This window comes from Seriola dumerili, unplaced genomic scaffold (genome assembly GCF_002260705.1).
Source record: "Seriola dumerili isolate Sdu_G_001 unplaced genomic scaffold, Sdu_1.0 BDQW01000450.1, whole genome shotgun sequence".
Taxonomy (NCBI): domain Eukaryota; kingdom Metazoa; phylum Chordata; class Actinopteri; order Carangiformes; family Carangidae; genus Seriola; species Seriola dumerili.
This window is the reverse complement of record NW_019174705.1, coordinates 126185-144886: the sequence shown is the minus strand read 5'-3', so window position 1 is coordinate 144886 and position 18702 is coordinate 126185. Positions and strand designations below refer to the sequence as shown.

The following is an 18702-nucleotide window of genomic DNA, read 5'->3' as shown; positions in this document are numbered from 1 at the left end:
ATCATTCTAGGCAACATCACAACCCACCATCAGGTAATCAGATTTATATGGGAAGAAAGGCAAGAAGGAGAGATTCTAGTGTCAAACTATGGAGACAACAGTCTGAAAAGAGAAATGCATCGGAAACAAACTAAACATATATACAAGTATCCAGTGTGTTGTCAGCAGGGGTTTAACTTTGGGTAAACTGGGAATATTACAGTCTATAGACTGCACACAGTGAGGGATTCATAGTCATTTTCTATTCAAATGATCACAGAACAACAAATAATTTTGGGTTGACAGCTTCATTACCCAGATTGTCCCAATTTATCATCTGGTTTACACTGGGCTATCAAGCTGGGTGATAAGCTGCCTTACAAAGCTTATTACTACAACAACAGTTTTTCAACAGTTTTACTTTCAAAAAGCTACAAGCTGGTCCTGTAAAACACAAAAAAGGGCTTTGCGATTCAGCACCAACTCAACTGGTTTTTAAAGTATTACAAGGACTGAGGAGCAGAGTGGGGCTGCTATAGTCCCACCTATTGTTGACTGGGTAGACTAAGGGCAGGCCTCCTTGGAGCAAGTGAGCTGATGCCCTTACTGGCCATGGACAGAAGATACTGGAGTGTCAGATTGTGGATTAGACATATGTGAGCTAGATCTGAGAGGGATCTACAGGTTGACTGTCAACCCAGCCAAGCCCAGAAAGAGACAGAGCAGTTTGAGAAAATGCTCCCAAAGGAACTCATTTTTTTCTTGTCTCTTACTTTCCCATGTTTTTCTTCTTCAAAATAAAAGCCCTGACCATTAATCATGAGAGAACGGCATCATTTTCCTTCATGTGTTTAAATATTGTACAACCACACTGCTCTTCCTATCTGCTCATTCCCATCACAGTACAAAAAAGGAGATATTTTTCATCGTAACCAGACATTGTACAACAGCGTAATAATGTTGGATTGGGGACTCAAAAAGCCCCGAAGGGTAATCTATCATCTTTAGATTTATTTTTTTTTCATTTTTTAAAAATAAGAACACCTAAAGGAAAAAAGGGTTAAAGTATCCTTTCTGAAACACCACAGTTCAAACACTTAACGAGTAGTTTTTGTTTTCTATACATGGCTGCAAACATGTAGTTTACCTGGGTTCCACCAATAGAACTCTAATTCTAAAATTCTATGGTCCAAACCCAGGTTTCCCATTTCAATCAAAGGTTCAATGCTCAGGAAAGACAATCACAGCAGCAAACACAGCAGGCTTGGTAAATATTTTGGTACCAAGAACACAATTAGATTAACCGTGTTCCTCTACAAATTAGAAATTCTAGTTATCAGTCATATTATTTCAGACTGTTTTTAACGTTGCTTATTGGTCTTATTGGAATTTTTTTTGGACATAAATTTGACTTAATTGCTATTCACTTCTTTATAAGGCTTTAGGGCATTCAAGCAGCAAATTCCAGCAAATACAATCTCTGCCTTTTGTCAATATCAACAATAACACAACAACTTTGTCTAAAAAGAAGCACACAAATGCAGGCTATGACAATTGTGTCAACACAGGGTGAGAATTTAAAGGGGTTTAAGTTTGGGGGATTTGACACCTTTGAAAAGTCAATCTTCAACGTACCCAGTGGCACATATACTCTATGTATGTGGACACAAATGGTTTCATGGCCCTGACCTAGTTACACTTGTCTTTTCAGTGTATCCCATCATGTCAAAACTGGACCATAGACTGTAGACTGTATGAAAAACACGGCCACTGTCTGTGGCATCAGCCCAACGTTTCATTTTGAAGCCTGGATTTGAGTTTGCCTGGATGCTCCATGCCAGCCTGTCAGTCATTTGGAGATCCAAATATGGACACTGTGGAGGAACCTGGATGGAGTTGAGGTAATCACCAGGGCTGACTGTGAAAGGCCAAGACACCTGACAATCATAGCTTTAAACATACCCATTTTAGCATGGAATTTCATTTGTGGTACTCACATCATCAAAGAAAAAAAGAAAAACAGAAAAAAAGAAAAAGAAAACCACACACACACTAGCAGCACTTTTTTCCCCGTAAATAAAGTCCTCCCCTTTCCTCCATATAATAAAGCAGAACACGTTCTCAACAAGTTTCATGAGGACTATTTATTTGGTTGAAAACAGTTCCAATGAAAACTGCTCTAATTTTCCAATGCTGTGAGTTTAACAGATGAAATTCCATTCACTTCCACTGGATCAGGGTGGCAGCAGAAATCTCAGAGAAGGAGATCTCCAACCTCTGGCAAATAAACAAGCAATTACCACTAGAGGTTGATGAGAAAATATATAATTTAAAAAAAAAATCTGGTTCAAACCAGAGCTTTAAGCCTCAACATCCTCTTTGTTCTGATTTCGGTAGATGCTTAACCGTATTTTGTTGTTACAATAAAGCTGAGTTAAATTTGATCTAATCTGATCTTAACTAAATAACGACTCTCAAAACTGCCACTAAGGCACACATTAGGAAAAGTGAAAACAGATGTTGAGGCCATAAATTCTTGTGGGAATAAATCCTGACTTTATACTTTGAGAGAGAAGTTTTGAATTTTCCTAGTTACTTCAAAACAATTGGACTTTTTTTTAAACAATTAAAGCCATTTAGTGGCCATTAGAGGAACTGCATTTTAAGGCACTTGCACGCTGGCATCAGTACATCAGCCGTGATGGTGGACACTTTGGCTGAACATTGTGTGGTCCGATCCTGTGCACAGCGTGATCCAGTGAATCAGTCCGCATCCAGAGATGCACACACCATCTGCCATTAAAATGATGTGCACAGAGCTGGATTTGTGGCTCATCTCATCAAACATTTTACACTGAAAAGACAAGTGTAATCTCTGTGTCTTGGTCAAGATGCCACTAACCTGTTGTTATGCTCCAGGCTAACCCTTAACGGATACTGCTTTCATGTTACTCTTAACATATCTCTGTTGTTATTCTGACCTGGAGTGGAAACCTGGATCACAAACAACATGATATACTACAGGGAAAAGGACATTTAAAGTATTACCATTATTTCTATGATTATCAGTGAAATTACTGGACAATAAAATAGTAAAGTCAACATGAGAACGGTGCCACAGGCTGAAGGCTTATACGTAGTATAATATTAAGGGACCTAAAATATAGCAATTTGCTACAAACATTGGGGGAAATTGTCAGTATGTCTACGAATGAATAAAACATGATTTGTGATTTAGCTAAAATAGATAAGGTGCGACTCTTCCTCAAGGAAAACTTCTACACATTTAACACAAGGCTAAGATGAAAAAAGTCTCAAATTTCAACAAGAAACAAGAAAAGGTAGCTCTACAGTGGGCCATGGTTGTAAATGCTTTCATATCTTGTTTGTTTCTTCTAGGTAAATTTACAGTGCCCCTGTTTTTGGGTGAGCAGGGGGAAGGGGTGTAAAAGGTGCTTCAAATAATAAAATGCTAAATTTAGTTTATCATTTTGGACAAAATTCTTTATAAATAGCTTAGTTTTATCTAGGTGGGATCTTTCACTGTAGATTTGACCAGAATGTCAGCAATAAAGAGTTCTGTTCACTATTGGTTACCAATATATTAAGATCTGTCCTAGGGGACCGCTCATGTAAAGAGCTCAGCCATTTTTATGCAGCACAACCTAATACTTATATATGTAACACCTAAAATCTAATAATGTGCCAACTCATAAGAAGTCACTTTTTTTCCATTTCAATCTTTTTGTTTCCTTTGACGTTCTATTTTAAAATCCAACTCAGTGCTGATACTACCCATTGTTACTGTTTTCTAGCACAATATCCCAAGAGGCCACAATCTGTTCAACCAAATTGTTGATCCTTTTTGGTGTCGAGCATTTCTTTGTCCTCCATATACTGGCTTTGACTTCTCAGTGATAGATCAGCAGGGTTCCCTTCCTCTTTTCTGATGCTGGACATGTCCAGTCCTGTGTCCATCAGGACAGAGGAGCCAGTGGAAGATGAAGCTGAGGCCTCTATTGCTGCAGTGGTGCTGGTGTCCATCCGACTGTTGTTAACCATCCTGAAAACGCAAGAGGGCGCAAAAATAAGTATGAAAGTAGAATCGTCAACATGCAGTACAGTCTGATATAGTCTAATTAGAATAATCTACAGCCATGCTAGAGGCTGTACTGTGGTGCTTTGAGCTAAATGCTAACATGCTCAAAACACCCATGCTAATATGCTGATGTTTGGCAGGTATACTATTTACCATGTTCACCATCTTACTTTAGCATTTTAGCATGCTAACATTTGCTAATTAGCACTGTACACAAAGCACATCTGAGCTGCCCCTGATTATAGAGGTAGGCCTGGCTGGTTTTGCCGGTATTAGGTTGTAATTCAAAGTACTGAACAAATGAATAAACTTGACCTCATGATGGTGCTAGATGGAAAGACTGAGGATCATCAAAGTTATTAGATTTCATTCTGAAGGGGGGGGGCTAGGAATGCCTGTGCCAAATTTCATGGCAATCCTACAAATAGCTCACACACAAAGAAAGAGAGAGAGAAGAAGAGAAAGAGAAAAAGGAAACAAATACTAACATGCCATGTCGAAGGACATGTCGTTCCCACTCGAGGCTGTTGGTGAAGCATCGGCCACAGAACTCGCAGGGAAGACGCTTCTCGACAGTGCTCGGCCCAGAGCTGCTGCTGCTGCTGCTACTGCTGGTAGGAGATGCAAGGACCTCTGGGAAACAGAGTTCAAATGATTGGTTAGTCTCAGAATACAGCAAATTCACATGTGTTTATTTCCTATTTGTAACTAAATCTGAAAACAGTAGAAACATTTATTGCTAGAGTTAATCATTAATATGCAAGTAGTATTCCATAAGTCATTTTACACCAATCACCAAGTAAAAATGTGTAGTGTATTAGAAATGAATGTTGCCTCCTTGGTAGACCAGTGTTAGTGTTAGCTTGTGTTAGTTCTACTTTTTCCTTCAGAGAGCAACCAACACCAGTCAAGTATATTCAGTGACTTGTAGCCTAGGAGAATGAAATAAAGAAATCAATTCAGAATAACAATGCGAGTTTGGTTATTTTGGAAGACAAACAGTGCTCCTGAAGGACAGCTAAAACACATTAAAAATCATATGTATGTCATGGGACTTCCAAAATAAACAATATTCTGGAGGTGTAATTGTCTTCTTACTTATGAGCACATTTATTTGGCTTCATCCAGTATGAGACACTGGAGAATTTTTTTTTTTTTTTTTATACACAGATCACAATTTGAAATGAAATAATTGAGAACATGATAGCAAATGGCTTTTCACCAGATACACATTTACAGCCTGATCCCAGTAGGTTTGCTAGGAAAGCTGCTGTGAGATGAGCTCAAATGCAGCAGTTGAATAGCATTCAGTCGTGGTTTTGACTTGACGGGCCAGGTGTGAAGTAGACTTTATATTTGTTCTTTCAGCAAACATCAGCCATTGTACTTGACAGCACAGTGTGAGACATTGTTTTTATTCTTCCTGCCTGTTTTTTAGTTGAAATACTGTTGTGTTACTTTGTTTATAAATGGATATGGATTCTGTCTGTCTGTATGACTGAATGATAAGTAACATAATAGGTAGAGACTTGTATTCAGCCAACAGAACAGCACTTCACTGATGATCATCTGTATTTACCTTGTAGGGCTGGCTTTGCTTCCTCCACCCCCTTAACTTCCTCCTCTTCTTCTTCCTCCTCCTCCTCCTCCTCGTCTTCCTCTTCCTCTTTGATGTTGTCCCCTATCTCTTCATCATCCACCTCTCTCTGTTCATGCACTATGTTTTCCATGAGTTCCATTCCTTCGTCGTCGTCGTCCTCCTCTTCTGTTGGAACTTTTCCATCTACTACCATCTCAATCATTTCTCTCTCCTCTTCCTCCTCTGCGCTGCTCCCGTGTTCCTTTATCATCTCCAGCTGGTCCAGGTTGACTCGGCCCATCAGCTCAAAGTTGCGGATAACCTGATCAGAAACAGGAGGTATTTGTCATTTTGGTATAGTGTGCTCTGAGCTGCATTCATATCGGAGAACTCGCTTTTTTTCATTTTCTTTTCTAATGCAGCTTGTTGAAACCTTCAAAACGAAAAAAATGAATACATGATTTTGAGGTTGATTGTTCTTGTTATTTGCCATTTTTCTATATAACATTTACCACAGAAGCTCAAGAATGATACCCTTCCTTATTAGTAACGATTATAAAATCTCTAAGTAGTTTATTCAGATTATTACAACTGGGTTGAAACACTAAATGTGATGTTTGTTTGTCCCTAGTTGTTTGGTTCTTCGTGTACTACCGTACATTAGCTGTGTTTCTTGGATCTATGGTCATTAATTGTGACACAAAAATTTATACCCCACATTTACTCAATATCAAAGCCATAGTGAAAACAAGTTAATGGTTTTTTTCAGAAGCCAATTTTTCAACTTTATGTTCTGAGGCAAAGACACTGCTATAAAAGTTTCTGGCAGAAATTTATTTTAACCCCAAAGTACTAAATCAACAGAGATAGAAGGCTTTTGAAGATGAAGGTCGGTCTCAGTTAACAGTCAAATGCTCATGTTTTCACTGATCTCATTAATAAGATGTAATTTGAGAGAATTAAAAACGGAGCATCTCTGGAACAAGATGTGTATTTGTACACTGTATAATACAGGTGTTGAGTGAGCTAAAATGATCTGAAACAAAGATGGAAGGTTTGATAACAGCATTTGCTCATCTCATTGCTTATGCAACTTGTTGTACAGTAAATTATGACACTCCCTCTGAGTAATTCCCTCCTCCCATCCTCCCTAAAGACCCAGAGCTGGAGCCTGCAATCCACTTCCCTGCAGTGTCTGTCCCTCCGGTCTCCCTACAGTGGATGAGCATGAGCAGTGGATGTATCTCTCCTTTATCGTTTTAACAACAGATACTCCCAGGTCTACAATGGATATTCAAGCGTTTCCAACACTGAAGCATACATTAATAGTATTCCTACGGCAACAAAATAAAAATGAATTTACTGCCTGATGCGCTATTAAGACCTACAACTCATTCAGACAGAGAAGTGCTAAATGATTGCTCTGTGTCGCTGATGACGAATGAGTCACAGCTTTTAAATTATGGCTTGGCTTCTTGAAGCCAGCGGTCATACTTGAGGCAGATTAGAAATATCTACAGGCTGCCCTCTTTGCTTCCTTGACCTTCATCTACCAAACATCTCGACGCTTCTTTACCAAATGATGATATGAATGAGGAGGGTGTTCAACAACGCTGAGAGCCACAATTAAAAGTGCACTTATAAATAAGAATACAAATTCATAACTATAAGACCTCTCCACGTTCATCTGATCAAAAAAATTACACACTTTGTCTATTTCACAGAGCTCTGGTGCTCCTTCTCCTCACTGTACCAGAGATACTTGGTCCCTCCTCCGACCTATATCAGATTCTTCCTAATTTCCAGAAATATCAAGTCCCTCCCTCTCGACAACGGCAGGGTTGGTCTCTTCACCCGAGATCCACAGATGCCATATTCTGCCACACAGGAAATACTAAACTGTGGCTGTATTATTTCTCTTATCTGTATGTGTTAATATTTTAATCATCCATTCATCCATTATCTATAACCTGCTTTAGGTAAAAGGTGGGCTGGACATCCCAGCATGCTTTGTGTAAAATCAGGGATCCAGTCATGTAATGAATGAAAAATGATAACTGGGTGCCCTTTAAAGTTTAATGTACTGTAAACTCCTAAAATACCATCTGCCTTCTCACATCATCTCATGAATTATCTCCATTAAGGGAGGCTGAGAGATGAAACCTTCTTTCCCCCTGGATGTTGTTACAGTATACTGAAACTTGAGCCATTTGATATGTATGCACCTACCTCATCTTATTCTATTGTATCAGAAGCCATTTGTCTGCTATTTCTATCTCCCTATATGTCAAGGCACAGCCTAGAGTTTAATTTTAGATTTATTAGCTTGTGTAGAAACGCTTCACTTGAAAAAGACATGCAATATTTAAATATAAAAATAAGTTTGTGGGCCAAATTAAAAACATTAGAAAGTTTACATACTTTCAAACTCCTGATTGACTTTATGCTCCACTGTAATTCGAATCTTCTTATGAGTTCTCATCTAATAAAGCTTAATTAGACATGTTCATAAATACCATACACACATAATAGATGGTAGCTGCAATGGGATGTTTTCCCTGCCTAATATTAAGATGGACTGATTTGGATTTTAATGTGAAACTGCTGCAGGAACTGTTTACTTGCAGTCACTGAGAGTAGCTTGTTAACATTTGACTGATGTTAGTGGTTAAGCTACTATATAATTATGTCTCTTTGTAAAGTGATCAGTTTCACACAAGTAAATATGCTTTGACACTGGCTGAATGTAAAACACCCAAGTAAACAAAGCAATTCCCTGTGTTGTTGCTGCATTCAATCTCTTAAACATATTTTATTGGGTATTGATTGTTGTTGTTCCAATCTATCTGCATCCGCACCCTATCTGCTGCTTCAAAATGTGATTACAAGAAACATTTAACACTTTCTGAATGTAGGTTCCCTTTACTATTCTGCTGTGTTCATTTCCACTGTACTTTGTTGGCCAAAGAAAAAAAACTCTTTTTACTTGCCTGATTATATAAATCATTTCTTGAAAAAAAGAAGAAAGAAAATAATTAAATAATTAAAAAGGTCTGAGTATCTGGGGGTCAAATGTTTACAGGATATCTGTTGTTTACAGTTCAGCTGCTGATTACTGAGGATAGGTTTGATTTAGGAATTGTAAATCGGCTTTGCTGTCATATGTGATCTTTCAATACTGTGGGAATATGGACAGGCAGAGGTCTCATAATCAACTCCCATAAAAGCAGCAAAGGCCATATTTGAACAGTTGAAATGACAGAGTGTATAAGTTGTAAACAACTCATTCTACAGCCATTAGGAAAACTAATGATTAAAAGCTATTCTTACCAGTAAAACACATTCTCTGACTCTGATTTTGATGGTAATAAGTCAGAGAAAAGTCTTTTATCTGCAAAATGAGGCCATCATTTACAGTCATGACGGCCATATTCCTCTTACTTTTTAAATCATATTATAGAAACTAATTACATAAAGTATATCAATTTTAAATTTGGTTACAGAAAACTTCATATCTGGACTCCAACAGACCTTGTGCTCAAGGCGGAGATGCTCCTCTAGCTGACTCCGTCGACTGCTGTCATAATAGCAGAGCTGGCACTGGTAAGGCTTGATCTCAGCGTGCTTCTGCAGGTGCAGCTGCAGGGCCTGGTCACTCGAGCATGTGAAGGTGCATTTGTGGCAACGAAATACCAGGCCCTGAAGGTGGCGTGACAGCTTGGAGCGGCTGACCTCCAGTGGAGCCACTCGCTCCTCTGGTGGAGGAAGAGGAGAGAGTGATGTGGATTATTAGGTCGGAGGACGGGAAGAGAGGTAATGGTGGAGCGGAGGAAAGGCAAAGAGGAACAGTGAGAGCTATAAAGACAGAATTGGAAGAGGAGATGTGGGGGCGCAGGAGAGATATCAAATAACATTTGTCCACAGACACACACACACACAGACACACACACACATGCACACCACACACAGAAAAGTGTAATCACAGTGCCTATTACCTTTCGGTGGTTTTGTCATTTTCTCAGTTTGAACACAAACACACTTCTAGATAACTGAAGACAGTGTCATAAAAAAAAACTACCCAAACACTCCAAAAAGTTTGATCAACTCCTCAGTTCCACGTTTGCTTGTTTTTTTGTCAGTTTCAGTTCTCATGAAAGTTCACATATACAGTAAACAAAATGCCTTCATTATTATCATTATTATCATATTAACATATCCACATTACTTGTCACTGTCAGGATGCGAGGCCCCCAGAGGAGACTCTGCCTCCTGTTTCAAGTCTATGCTAAGCTACGATAACCCTTTCCTGGCTGAGTCAGACATGAAAGTGATCTCAGAGAGAGTCTAATCATCTAACTGGCTAGATATAAAATAGATCTATTACCCAGTGTGTCGAACTATTCCTTTTAAAGAAAGTTTTTCCGGGTCCCTGATGCGTACCTCTGTGCAGGACAATGTGGTCAATCATATTGCTCTTGTGTTTGGTGTGGTAGAGGCAGAGAGGGCAGCGCAGGTCTTTAGGGAGATCCTCAGGTGCATTGTTGTTGTGTCCGGCCTCCACATGCATGCTGAAGGTATTCCTGAGACAGATTGACAGGCAAACATCAGTCGACTACCAAAATTAGTTTGTCTATGTGGTGCGCTTGTACATTCATCTAGCATCATCTATATTCTGATAAACAAGATAACATAGCATACTACATCTCGGCCATTTTCCTGTTTCTCTCTGTCGAGGTGAAGTGTTCTCTTACTTGTAGCATGTGAAAAAGGAACAGTCTTTGCACTTGAAGAGCTTCTTGCCACCGTGGCGGTCCCTGTAGTGGCGGCGAAGGCTCTGCATGTAGCCAGAGCTGAACTCACAGAACTCACAAGTGAGGACGCCGTCTGGTCGATGGTCAGCCACTGTCGAGCCACCGGGCATCGAGCCGGAAGACATTTGACTGCGGGAGGCCAGCTGGTAATGACTAAGCTGCTGACGAACATCGGCTGGCTCCAGGTACGATGGATCTGAGAGAAGTATAGAGACATTAAGAAAACTTTATTATGCGGAACTTCTCTGTAGTTTGGAGCAGTGGTGGAAAGTACATTTACTCAAGTACTGTACATTTCATGCCACATTACACTTCTACTCCACTACATTCACTTACTTGTCTATTACTCAAGAGATTAAAATACATGGATTGTTAAAGATAAAACCAGTTTTGGCTTGTGACTTTCTACCAGAGGACACATTTCCTCTTAAAATCACATGGTTTCATTTAAATGAATTGAAACAGACAAAATGCAAAGATTACAGAAAAGTCTAAAGCATGAATACAGTACATTTGTTTGGCAGAACTGAGTTTTTTTTCTCATTTATTCACCTCACAACCTCAAATTTAGCGTGTGACTCTTGGAGAGGGCCCAACCCTCCAGGTTGGTAAAACCACTGGTCTAAACTACTGAACCTGATACTGTATAAAGTTGTTAAATTATATATCAGTTGCAGGGGCCATTTACGTTTGATACTTTCATTACATTCAGCTGATAACCTTCTGTGCTTTTACTTCTAATTGAATATTTTACATTTGTGTATTGGTATTTTTACTGAAGTAAATAATGTGTGTACGTCTACCACCTCTGGTCAGCAGATATTATTATGACGACATAATGTTTTAGCATAGCACCAAATATATTCACAGGCTACTGAGTATATTTATATTATTATTATATTAGTATCTTAGTATATTTCTCTTTGATGATTATTTTCTAACATGGAAAGGCAGTAACCATTCTTCATGAATGAATGAATGCTAATTTCAAGAGGATTTGGGAGCTAATTTTCAACCCACAATAGCCACTGTACATCTGAGACTTATGTTATACCAACACGGTTTTTGCGCAGCAGGATGGAGTTTAGCCTACTTTATGTATCTTCTCCAAATTGATTCTTTTTGTGAGAGATGTCTGATTATTTCTTCAAAAAGAAAATCCATGTTTTTAATATTTAATAATAAAAAAAGAAAAAAAAGCTATGAGCAGACTGCAGTGGATCTTTTCCTTTCTAAAGGAGACACGACTATCCAGAAATTGAGTTGCGCTCACACCAACTGTCCCCTCCCCTCTCACGGATACAGGAGTGTAACTGTGACTGTCATCATTCGTCCCCGACCATTTTCCTTCCTCATCCCCTTTCTCATGAGCCTACAGTGAGCGAGCTCATCTTCTCGTCCTACTTTGAGCCTCCGACACATCAATAAATAAACCACAGTGACACTAATAGAATATCTATTCATGTGAAAAATGCCTCATTCAGCACTCAGAGTATGAGGAAGCATGGAGGGGGAAAAAACTTTACTTTTTAACTTTTACTTTATAAAATGCTTGAGATCCAATTTCTCAGAGCCAGAGGAATTCATATGAATCAAACAATGCCACAGTTGGCTCATGCTTTTAATATCCTCACTGCATTGTGGAGATGTATGGAGATTAGATAGCAGATGGAGAGCAAATTTTGTAGTCAGGTAGTGGTGTGTCTTCTTGAATGGATTAAAGGCCAAAACTGTCTATTCCAGCACACTGCATAAATGACAGGTGGATTACTTGTGTGAGGAGTTGAAGAAGACAGAGGAGGAGGAGAAATATTTTAAGGATGGGGTTGGATTTCAAAGAATTTTCATAGTTTTGGGCAGGTGCAGGTGGAAACGTTGAGACAAACCACAGCTATATTCAAACCATTTTTTTTGAAAGAAGTTTAAGTAACCATCCCTGCTAATGAGAAGCAATCAAATAGTTAAACACATTTCACTGCCAAAATAAAAGCACAAACTCTCTATTCCACCACAAACATCAGACTTTTAGACATTCAACTGAAGGTAGCTACTCTGGTGCGGTAGAGAGACATTCAGTGTGTCAGCTCTGCTCTTTCTCAATGCTTCATTTGTCTTGGTGGGGCACAGCTGACAGTGGTGGTTGGTGCATTGAGGAATGCTGCCCTGCTTCAGCTCCAGGGAAGATTCCACAGCTCCAGCAGCAAGGTAACAGCTGCTGCCAAGAACAGTCTGCAAGCTACAGCAGTGGCTGCACGGACACTAAAACACCTAAAACATGGCATGGCATCAACCTACAGCGAAGGTGCCTCCTTAGTGGAATATATTCTGCAAAGAAAAGTGTCGCATAACAACATTAAAGAAACTGAGTGAAACCGAATCTGAGCCATCAGACTCTTAAATTCTCATATAATTTATTCAATCTGTGCACATAACCCTCTCCCAGATAGAGTGAATAAGATACAGACTTGTTGATGCTGATGTTTGGAGATGTAAACAGGAAGTAAACTTTGCTATGGTGTCAACTTGAGCCCTGTCTATTTTTATTTTTTTTTATCCTAGGTTTGTTTACAATTTGGAAAACTGGCAGCTTGAACAGTTTGTTGAATTAGCTACTAGCAGTTCCTGTTTTCAGTGTACCCATGGCTGTACAGACAGTTATTACTGGATTAGTTTAATACTGAAGAAAACTTAAAAATGTGATGATTCTCGGGCAAGTTCTGGAGTTATTTCAAAGCAGATTTATGGATGTTTATCTGCGATGGACCTCAGAGATGCATATACTCAGAAAGTTGTCTAAAATATGTCCATCATGTCTGTGAGTTATGACTTTTTTTCTGTGTCACATTGGATTCTACTTTGATGCTCAATTGAGATTTTCCCAAAAAAAATCTGGCCTGACAAGTATCATATGACGTTATATCTATTTAAGTGATATTACACATGATCTCATACCATCTGAGGCCAAGGGAGTCTGTTCTGTGTTACTGGCCAGCCGGGAGGGCCTGAGGGTGGCATGAGCAGCCTGGGTAGCAGCCCGGAGTTTGGGGAGGGTCAGGGCCTCACCGTGGTCTCTCAGAGAGTGCTCCTTCAGCTGGCTGATGGTCATGGAGGAGAAGGGGCACGACAAGCACTTGTATGTGTGCTGCTCACCTGGAAGACAAACGGGGATCACAAGTCAGCAACCTGACAAGTTTATGAATACAAAAGGAATATTAGATGAGGGTTAGCAGAGACCTATAAATCACTGATAGTGAAGAAAAAAACATGGTAACAATAAACACATCCTCCACCACAAACAAAGCTATTCCCCTCTGAGCCACGCTGCAACAAATATGTCACCTTGCGCTCACTTAGCACTCCCCTTGGACTAATTAGTGTAATTTTGATAAAGAAAAATGTTGAGCTGCATTGTTAATCAAAGTTTCATCAAAATTTCATCAAAATTCAAACACAAATGTCTTGAGATATCAGACATAAACACAAAATTATTAACAAACGTATTAAGTCAGATCCACATTCAAACCCTTCAACTTCCCCTAGGCAATTTGGAAGTTACTGTACAAAGTAGAATTTATATTATCCAACAAAAACCAACAGTACAGTATGTTAGAAACACTACTGCTACAATGTGAAACTAATGTTGTTTTTATTAGCTAATTTGACTGCTCTTTGTTATTTCTCAGTTAGACCTGACCTGACACAAAGACCAACATTAAATGGAGTTTTGCAAGTGGTGAGAACAAAGGACAGTACTTCATTATGATTTATGCTCCTCCAGTTTATGACTGTGCTTATGCCGTTTTGGCTACTGTGCATGTTTCTGGCAAATGCTTTGGTAGAGTTTTGAATTTACCCAGGGGGGATTTACAGCATCTTGCTTCCTGTTTCTGCTGAATATATTTGCTTAATGCAAGCAGTACCCTGAGGAGTGAAGCCATTACTACCAAATCTGATCTGACTGTAGCATGTTCTTACCAGAAGCAGTTTAATAAGGAAGCCACTTCCTTATCGAGCTGCTTCTGGTAAGAACATATTGTTTGGAATAAGCCAGCTCCTGGGTGTGGATGCATCAATCCAAATGTATCATTAGCCAGTTCTTCTAGTCCATAACAGGCTGGACGAGAAGCAAGAACACAAAGGTAAAGAACTGAGCCACAGTGATGAGATTTAATGTATATATACTTTTTTTTTTACCACAAAGAATAAAAGTGAATGTCTACATAATCACCAAACTCCACTTTTCAAATGTAATCACAACTCAAAATTGGTTTGTCTCAATTATCCACAGCAGTTGTTAACTCTTACTGCAGCTTCGTGTTGGCTCCAATCAGACAGTTGAGAGCACTAATCCCGCTGAAAATTGGCCTTTCTAGTTTGCCAGTTCTACAATTATTTATTTTGCTCGTGTATTGATTGCTCAGGTGGAGCTTTTCTTTTTTTTTTTTCTTTTTTGCATTTCTTGAATGCCTATGTCTTTGGATCAATGTTGCCGTCTGGCTCGCTCAAAAAACAAAAGCGATCACAGGCGGAGAATCACATCTAAGTAAAGACATCTGTATGCCTCCACCTTTGTAGCATTCTGAGGATTTCTCCACCATATTCCCAAATAAACAATATTAACAATATATTCATATGTTTGTGCTTAAATCTGGGTCCAAATTTGATTCATTTGGATGTGCTTAATTAGGTGTGTCTAATGTACTCAGTGAATGGTAAAACTGCTCCTCAAGCTAATCCACTGGTTGCATTATGCTGGATAAGATAAATCAAGCACAGCATCGTTATGTGGAGGATGATAAACAGGAAACTGCTATTCTGGCCCGGGAATACCTTGTTAGTCATGGATACAGCTGTAAGATGTGGTTTAATATATATATATGTGTGTTCTCGTGTGTGTGTGTGTGTGTGTGTGTGTGTTTACCTGTGTGTGCCTTATGCAGGTGGCTCTTCAAGCGACTCACGTAGGCAGATTTAAAGGGGCAGAGCTTGCACTTGAAGGGCTTGTGGTGCCCGTGGTGAGACTGCACATGTCTGTCCAGGCTGGCGATGAGACAAAATATTTATTAAAAAAAACAAAAAAAAAACAAAAAAACAAAAAAACAGAAGGGAGGATAGGATATGAGATAAGAGGATAAAAGAAGAAAAAAAATAAATGAAATGAGGACAAAAGGATAGCAGATAAAGAGAGAAAGTGATAAGAATAGGGTACAGGAAAGAAAGAGGCAGAGCTCTACTCTACAGCATCCACTTTGATGATTTCAACAGCGGGGTTTTCAGCAGCATCTAAAGCACTCAATTCTGTTTACCTCACAAACAACAGCCGCACATTTTCCAATGACTACAGAACAAGGAGCCGTGGGGTGAACTCATCTACCCACAATCCCCTGGTGGGAATGAGTGTGTGAGTGCCTGTGGGGACGGTGGCTGTGTTTTTAATGCCAGCCTCCTAGGTGGCATGGGAATGCGACTTCTTTCTGGGTCAGGGCACATACAGTACAGAGGTATTACACCTGGGAGCTCAGAGGTGATGAGGACTCTCTCCTTCCCTTTTGCTCTATGTCTCTGTGATGGATAAAACAAATCACACTACCAAAAATGTCTGCCTACGTTTAATGTTTGTCTCGCTCTCCTAGGAGGCAGGAAATCTTAGAGAAGATGGAGAAGAAGAGGATTCAAAGGGAATGTGACAGGGTAAACAGATCATGGTGTAAAACTGTGCTCTACACGAAATGAGTTTAACATCCAGCTGATTTGTAGAACAGCTGGTGGAAGTCTTGTAAGGTATACAAGGGCGAGGGTTTACAGTATACTTCTACCACAACTACATATATTGTAAGGCTGCAGGTATACTGATCTATCACCAAAGAGAAATGACACAGTTAATACATGGCTTTGTTCTCCTGCTAGATTTTACTGGCTGAAGTAAATTTGGCAGGAACAGAAACATTATGAGCCTTGTAAGTTATAATCAAATCAAACCCTGTTTATTATTTATAGTTTGCATTTTTACAGCAACAGTTATTCAATGTATTTACATTTTATATTTATCTCACTTTTTTAGTAGTTTTCATTGTTTGTGGTGGAGTCGCCACTCCCACACTTCGAAATTGCCTTCAAGGGATTCAGGATATGATGTATGTAACAGAGCTGTAAACTACTGCTGATGCAAACCAAATATTTCCTATATAATATTCAACTGGGAAAACACAGGGTGGCTTTTGTTGTGGCAAAGCCACAAGAAACACAATGTGTTTTTAAACAGACGTTTGCACTGATCACAATAGTTAATGAAAATTGTGTCTACAAAACAAGACATGGGGCATTTGGGTCTGAATTCTTTTCATCAGTGGGAGTAATAGAACAAGGAGCAGCCACAGTGAGCTGTTAGATGAAAAGCAACAGGGGAGAGCTACTTGTGCCATGGGCAACAATTATTCATGACTTCTCTGTTAAAACAACTTAAGTTTGTTTGGGTGCATTATGAAAAGACGCACCAGTTGCATTTCTGAGAGGGTAGCTGCTCAGTGAGTCTTGGCTGCAGTATTGAACTGAACTTGATGTTGCCAACATAACCAAAGCAACCAGGTCTAATAATCAGAACAGATCAATGTTCAATGGAAGATAAACACTGATAGAAAAAATCATAATAGTAAATATGTGTTTACTTTGGGCAATGTTGCCTAACTTACTCTAATTTACTCTTTGTAAAGCAGCACACAATACAGAGGGGGCGCTACTGTAGAATCAGTGTTAGAGGTGTCAATCATAGATCCTGCCCCTTCCTACTTACTTGTGCCTGAAGGGTGAGACGAACTGGCAGTACTGGCAGCTGTATTTGTCCTCTCTGCTGAACAGCGCCATGGCTGAGTGGCTCCTCTCGTGGGACCTGAGTCCCTGCATGGACATGAAGACTCGGTCGCACTGGGCACACGGGTGACCCCCTGCTGCTAACCGCTGCTTCAACTGGCCCTCTGACACCACGGCCACGAGGGCCGCTGCGCTTCCTTCAACGGCATCCATTTCTGGATCAACCGTCTCTGCGGCCACAGCAACACCGCCAGAAGCTGTGGAAACCAAGGACGGGCCCTCTGCTTCAGCTGCTTCATCCCCCTCCAGGTCGCCATTGGTTAGGCCCTCTGAAGGCAGGGTCAGGGGGACCTCGCTGACTTCCTGCTGCAAAACAAAGAGGAGAAGCCTCAGATGTTCAGTAGCTTTTCTGTGCCTGTTAGATTTTGTTTGTCAAAGTGTTTCATTATGCAGATGCACGACACTGCAATAACGAGTAAGATTAAGGATAATGTATCTGGATAGTAGTACCAGATGACAAACATAGCTGTACATTAAAGTATCACTTAGAATCTGGCACCTGTCACTCTTTTTACTGGATCAGACGCACCATATTAACAATGCATAAGCAACAGTTAAGCATCTGTCTAACACCTATGGTTCTGTCTATGCTTTGTCAGTACAATGATTTTCAGTTACATTGTAGTTAGAGCTCTCTCTCGCGCTGCTTCTTTTACTCTTACTCTTTGTAAATTTTTGCTGGAGTGCTGATCAACCTTCCATTAGCTTTACATTGGTTTGAAATACTCCAAACACTTGGCCAAACTGCTTCAAGCTGTGGTGTGAGCCTGTACGGGTATAAGATAAAACTGTTCTGGGAAAAAGTGAAAAACATAAGTTATTCGAGTCCGGCACAGACGAGCCTTAATCGTAAGTTTAACCAGCGGCTAGCTCCAGCCCTGACCTGAGACTCTGTAGTCCAAAGGTATTTATGGACACATGATACTCAGTATGATATTAAGTTGATAGCTGTATGCAAATGGAATGTGACAGGAAAATTTGAACAAGATCTCTTGAATCTGGCCAGAAGCTTTGTTACATATCATCCTAACTCTCCTCCGTCTTTTTATATATGTCTCAAACATACAACTCTTAAGAATAACAACAAATCTTTATACCAAAACCACAAGCATTTACTGTGAGTGACTAATAAACTTCTGCTGGCCACTAGACCTGATGATGAGGCCAAATCACCCATGTGAGAAATGAGAGGATACAGCACAGGTACAGAGCTTAAAGAGGATGCCTTACATATTCGCTTATCTACCAACAGACAAAACAAAACTTCCACATCAGTTTCTACTTCCTTCATCTGCTGGAGTGCAGGCTGGTTTCTGCAGTCGTCACAAGCACACAGACAATCACCATGACTTTTTTATTGCCTCAAG

At 39.8% G+C, this 18702-nt stretch overlaps 1 protein-coding gene across 1 annotated transcript in view; it reads right to left on the bottom strand.

Moving 5' to 3' along the window:
- Positions 1–685: 685 nt before the first annotated feature.
- Positions 686–18702, bottom strand: part of znf462 (zinc finger protein 462) — a 46615-nt gene continuing 28598 nt past the window's right edge. Inside the window, exons 6-15 of the mRNA XM_022762846.1 lie at positions 17259–17641; positions 15390–15508; positions 13421–13618; positions 10409–10664; positions 10098–10237; positions 9189–9412; positions 5866–5979; positions 5658–5742; positions 4567–4711; positions 686–4042 (exon numbers count right to left, since the gene is read on the bottom strand). Of these exons, the coding sequence (XP_022618567.1) occupies positions 3823–4042; positions 4567–4711; positions 5658–5742; positions 5866–5979; positions 9189–9412; positions 10098–10237; positions 10409–10664; positions 13421–13618; positions 15390–15508; positions 17259–17641 (1884 nt within the window). The 3' untranslated portion in view covers positions 686–3822. The remainder of the gene's footprint in view (positions 4043–4566; positions 4712–5657; positions 5743–5865; positions 5980–9188; positions 9413–10097; positions 10238–10408; positions 10665–13420; positions 13619–15389; positions 15509–17258; positions 17642–18702) is intronic.